The sequence below is a fragment of the Seriola lalandi genome, unplaced genomic scaffold, assembly GCF_002814215.2.
Source record: "Seriola lalandi dorsalis isolate HSWRI2012SDOR001 ecotype SW California unplaced genomic scaffold, Sedor1 jcf7180002054408, whole genome shotgun sequence".
NCBI lineage: Eukaryota > Metazoa > Chordata > Actinopteri > Carangiformes > Carangidae > Seriola > Seriola lalandi.
The window spans coordinates 987,888-993,647 of NW_019524961.1; the positions used below are offsets into that span (position 1 = coordinate 987,888).

General features: G+C 42.8%; 1 protein-coding gene across 2 annotated transcripts in view; it reads right to left on the minus strand.

The window, feature by feature from the left end:
• Nucleotides 1–2,911, minus strand: part of efna1a (ephrin-A1a) — a 14,278-nt gene extending 11,367 nt beyond the window's left edge. For both annotated transcript variants that reach the window (XM_023409782.2, XM_023409781.2), the window contains exon 1: nt 2,601–2,911. In XM_023409782.2, coding sequence (XP_023265550.1) covers nt 2,601–2,698 — 98 coding nt within the window. In that variant the 5' untranslated portion in view covers nt 2,699–2,911. The remainder of the gene's footprint in view (nt 1–2,600) is intronic.
• Nucleotides 2,912–5,760: the final 2,849 nt, after the last annotated feature.

Sequence of the window (5,760 nt, forward strand, 5' to 3'; positions counted from 1 at the left end):
GGGGTGGGTGGGGGGCAAGCCGTGTAAGAGCAGATTATTGCCTCACACTGGAGTTTTGGAGTCCACAGGGCTCCTGGGACCATGTCGACATCAATCACAACTGTGTGGCACATGTGCATGAGTGTGTGCGGATGACTGGGTTAATGTGTACGAGAGCGTGTGAGTCACTGCGATCTGGTGATGCCGTACGTGTGAGTGATCCTCGGCACAGACACTACCCAAGCTGACTGGACACACTGGTCAGCCTCTTTCTGGGAATCAGAAACCTGCGCTGGTGATGAATCTGTTTCTTATCACAGCACAAAAAGGTTAGAAAGACACTGGCGAGTAAAAAGGTCAGAAAGTCCTGAAACACGCGTCGTCAGGGAACAATTTCACTCATGCTGAAACAAAACGGTCGTTAAAGTACAGGCAAGACACGACCTTGGAAATCAGCAGGACCCAAGGCAGCGCTCGCACACATGCTGAAATTAGTGGTGAGCAGGGAAACTGTGTATGTATATGTATGAGTGTGTGTGTGTGTGTGTTGCTAAATCTCTTGACAAACACACTGAGGAAAAAAAAAAGGAAATGAGCCTGTACCACATGGACCAAAGTGATCAATCTGAGATCAATTTGATTAACGACAGCTTTCTGGCCAATGGGATGGAACAACAAACTGAGGCCAAAAAAAGGAGGGAAAGACACATGTCATGAGGGAAAAGATGGACGTCAACACACTGTATCAAGTAACGGGTCACAGGCGAGAGCAGATTGCTGGGAATGATGAAAAGTACCAAAGAAAAAAGAAAAAAAAAAAACATCTCAGAAACTCTGTGCTTTTTCTGCGAATACAGGATTAAGAGTAGCCAAAGGGAGAGATTTAGCACAGTCATCCGGAAAAAAATAGCAAGTGCAAAAGGACGGATTACCAGTATATATACAGGAATGATTACTGTCGTTCCACTGAGGACACAACAAAAACGCCTTTCCATCTGGGACTTTGACTTCATTCTGATTCTCGGTGAAAGGCTTTGCTGCTGTAATTATGGCCTTTCTGAGAACAGTAAATGCTGTAGTTTGAACCACAGGGGAGATCAGGAGGGAAACAGGGGTTTGAATGTAAGCTTGTGAGAGAATATTTAGATATCTGGGTCTTTCAAACCAAGACCAGACATGTGTTTGCTCACCAGAGAGAGAGAGAGAGAGAGAGAGCAAGAGCACTGATTGATTCGGATGGCGTCATTTGGTGTGATTGAGCGCCCTGATGTGTGATTGAGTGATTGTCTGCCAGGAGTCTCTGTTTATGCTTGCCCGTTCATGTGTGTGCATGTGTGTGTGTCTGCAGGCGTGTTTATGGGTGGTTGCATGTAGAAGTTCATTTGTGGTGTGTAAACCTAACCCTTTTCATACCCCGAGCCATTTCACCCCAGCCATCATCAACCATAATTCTAATTGACCCCCACTTATGCCGAACGGCCCCTAACCCCAACAATTTCAGCTCCAATTTCTCCTCCCTGAGCAATCCATCTCTCTCCCACAGCGTGACCCACTGGGCAGGTCTCAAGTTACCTCCTCTGTCTCTGTCATCCACCATTATTACTCGTCTTACCACTTGAAATATGAACACCCCTATGTCTCCGTGACAGCCACGTAAACCCCATGTGATATCTCTTGATTTAGGAGATATTGAAACCTCCCACTGCACACTGAGGTTAGGGCTCTGTGTCAGATGGGGAGGATATTGCAACAGATATTTCAACACGTTGTGCTGTGGCTCGGCCCGTAAAAATCAACACAAAAATTATAACCCTTGCTTGGGACATATTTAAGTTCTCCCCTGAAGAATTTAATCTCCTGAATGAAAGGCATCTGGAAATAACAGAAAACAACACAAAATCACAGACTTCTGACAAAGCAAGTAACTCAGTAAGAAAAAAAACTGCACATAAAGAGTCCAAAGAAGGAGATGCACCAAATGAAACCGGAAAAACTGACCTCCACATTAAAAAAAAAAAAAAAAGATGACCATAGGTCCCTGCACTTCTCTGTCCATGAAACTCCCAACATTCACCCACATAAAAGGAGCTTTCTTCCCTGCAGAGACTGTGCTGGTGAAACAGCTCATTCACTTCACAAACATAAATAGATGACATAACCTGATGTAACTAATCCAGCAGCACAGGTACACAGATTGCGAAACGGATTAAATCTGAACAGGTTAGACAAAGTATTACAGGTAAACAGCACCATAATAACAGGTCCGAGCACAGAAAGGCAGAGAGAGAGAGAGAGAGAGAGAGAGGGAGGGGGAGGGAGTGGGAGAGAAAGACTCTCTCTAACTAATCTTGCATTATCATCACAACAGCAGCCAGTTACTTCCATCACAAATTCATCACAACAAGCTCTCTGCATATGCATGAGGTGCAACTGTTCCAATCCGATGCATCTGAATATGGATCATTATCATCTGCACCGCTCCGACAATTAGGTTAAAAGTTCGTTTATGTTTAAGATGCCAAACAGGCTTGGTTAAGCGTTGATAAATAAAGGAGCGCAACGGGTGGGTTCAAGAGCACTGAATTAAAATCGAGAGAGTACAAATTAAAAGAGATATTTACTTTGGGTTCGTGCTGTTCCAGTAGACACTGTGCCGCTCCGCTGAAGCAAACCAGGCGCAGACGCTCACAACGAAGCCTACAACCCAAACCAAATCCATGGTGGAGAGGAGGCGTGCAGAGAGGACACACAACTCAGGTAGGTTGTGCAAAAAAAAAAAAAAAAAAAAGTTTACCGAGAAGAGATGGTCCGCGCACCTGGAGACTGCACGCTCACAGAAGCACTTTACGCACGCTTACGCTCTAAAAGAAAAAAAAACAAGTAGATTCGTAGAGGAATGAAAACCGCAGAGAGATAAGGTTAACTCGACAAATCCGTGGTGAATGAAAGCTTGAGCTGCGTGGAGGCTGGTTTTGTGAAACGCCCACAGCCGCGAGCCCCGCCTCCTGCACCAGAGGAGACCAATCAGAGGGCTGTCCGAGAGACGCGAGCTTTCTCCGCATGTACTGTGAGTACAGTGTCTGGATGAGTCTGTATCACATTTTGAAAACATTGACTGTGATTTCTATGTCAGGATTTAAGGCAATATCATATTCGCAGGCACCTGTTGAATGTGTGTTTGTTGCAGTAACCTCATCATACTCTATGGTAATCTCCCAACATAGTAAAATGTTACACTTCCACTCGCCTACAATTGCCTATACTTAATATAATTTCAGAATAGCTACAACCATTAATACGTCATTGCCTGTATTATTTTTGCAGGAAGGTTATAAACAAGTATAATATATAGTATAATATCATCATTCATTCATGTGATCAATTTTTGATGATATTTGCTTCTATGTTGCCCATAAATGAAAGTCCCAGAGGAGAGACACACAAAAAATACCTGCAGAGTTAATTAAACAGCTCATTGATACATTGTAAATGAGACATTAAAGGCTGCAAAACATTATTTTCTTGTATTTGTTGCAAGGTTATTATGTTGTGCAGTTGCTCCAGGCTTTTTTGTCCACCCTTGAGTGTGCTCTGGTTGTAAAGTTGTTCTCCACAGTGCTTATCTATCATTTGAGTGCACCACCCTTTGCTTGAGTACTGGTTGGGCAACATCTGGTGTGTTTGCACAGTGATTTCTTGCAGTGAAGTTGGTATTTTTACCTTACAGGTTTTCTACGACTCTTTTGTGTGAGCACAGGCACATTAGTGACCCCTATCACAATATGCAAATCTTTATTCTAAGGGTATTCATTTGTAATGTTAACATGGAAATTTTTAAAGTTAACATTGAGTCTTAGTTGAAATGTAAAGAAAACCTTGATAGCCAAATACAAAGATTGTACCTTCAGCTGGAGGCATATAACCTCCATGCTGTCAGATGCATTGCAAATCCTGATTCTCATTTTCTGTTCCATTGACATGGATAATCTGGACCGCGAGCTGCTTGTTCAGCCCAGTGAGCCACATTGCCAGAGGGGGTTTTCAAGCCTGCTTCTGCTTGACTGGCACTTTATTTGCTGTGTCTGCTTTGCAGCACAGCAGCTTTCAATGGTATCACAGCAAACAACAAAAACCAAAAGGTAAGTAAGAGGAAGGGAAACCATTCCCGATAGCGAATTCAAACAGCTAATATTGCACAGAGTTGTGGAGGGTTGACTCCATCTCAGGACATGGATGGGATTCAGGGAAGTGATCAGATAAACTCACTTCATATTTAAGAAAGAAGCAAAGGAATGCGGAGAGGGCAGGATACACTCCTGATGTAATCACAATGTAAGACTTAATCTGAAAGGTATCCTATTCCACAGTGAAAGGAGAGTGAAATAAATTGAACACCCTTACAGTATATGAGGCCCTTTGTAGATTTACATTTTGAGATGTTATGTTTTTTACGGTACGAGTACCTAGTAGTTATTACCACATTATTAACTGACTCATGGGTACCTTCATTTGGCCTTTATTTTGATGTCACCTACACACCTGTGACTGTTTTGTGACTGTATCTTGCACAGCTGTGATGCTATTGCACTGACAAAATCCAACCACAGATGTAAACACCTGCCAAAGTATTCAAAACCGCCTCTGTGGTAGTTCTTGCTACACACACACACACACACACACAAGGTGAAAACAATATCAGTCACGCTCTTGCAGCAGGTAAGAATACATGAAATTTTAGGTTGAGACTTCCCCAGTAGGTGTGATAGGTTCACAAGATAGTGAAAGTGTCAGCTAGACTGTTGATTGCACATCATCAGCTTATCTGACAGTTTGTCACACTGCTGCTATTCCCACTCATCTGGTGTTCCAAGCAGATTAAAGCATCTCCTAATATCTGGTTTGCATCTCCTCCTTAACCCAGGTCTGAATCTGTGCTCTCTTGTCCTTATATTTGAATAATCACCTCTACGAGGCACCCACGCTCCCATTTCGCCAACCAGTTTATATGAACTCTTTATTTTTGTTATTTCCTTTCCGCAGCAGAAGATCCAGACTCAAGTGGAATCCGCTGTATATTACAGAAAATATATTCTGTGTTCAGTGGCTTGAGTGTTCACAGTTTATGCAATCTGCATTTAAAAATTCTGTCTAAACTGACAAACCATTTCAGATCTAACAGTGCAAACACAGAGAGGCACATATACATGGTAATTGTGTGCTACTCGGTGTCAAGCAGGTCATCCCAAATAATGTGCTTTGTATTCATGAAGAGTGCTCATCCCGGTGGATCAATTTTTTAGAGCCCAATTGTTTTTTCTGGCTCGGTGGGAAGATAAGAGGATGAGAGGGACTGCCGACATAATTGTCATTTGCATTGCAATCGAAAAACTGTTGTGGAAAAGCTTTCACCACGCCGCAGACGTTTATGTCATAACTCTATCAGGAACCACAATGAGTAGGCCTTTAATTTCATACCAACCTGAAACACTAAATGAGTAAATAGAAAGATGAAGTGGAACAAAAGTGCAGCTCAGCCCTGATATATGTTGTTTTTTTCACAGCAGAAAGACAGACAGATGCACAAACACACACGCATGGATCTCTCCTGGCTTGCACGTCCACATAGAAACAAACACAGACGCACGCACACACATAAACACATCCCTATTCACCTCAAATCCTGACGGAATTTGCACCGAGCCTGTTCTGCGGCATGAAAATGAGATATAGGAAAATGATAGGGAAAACTGTTTCATGTAGGCATGGGAACTTCACTGTCCA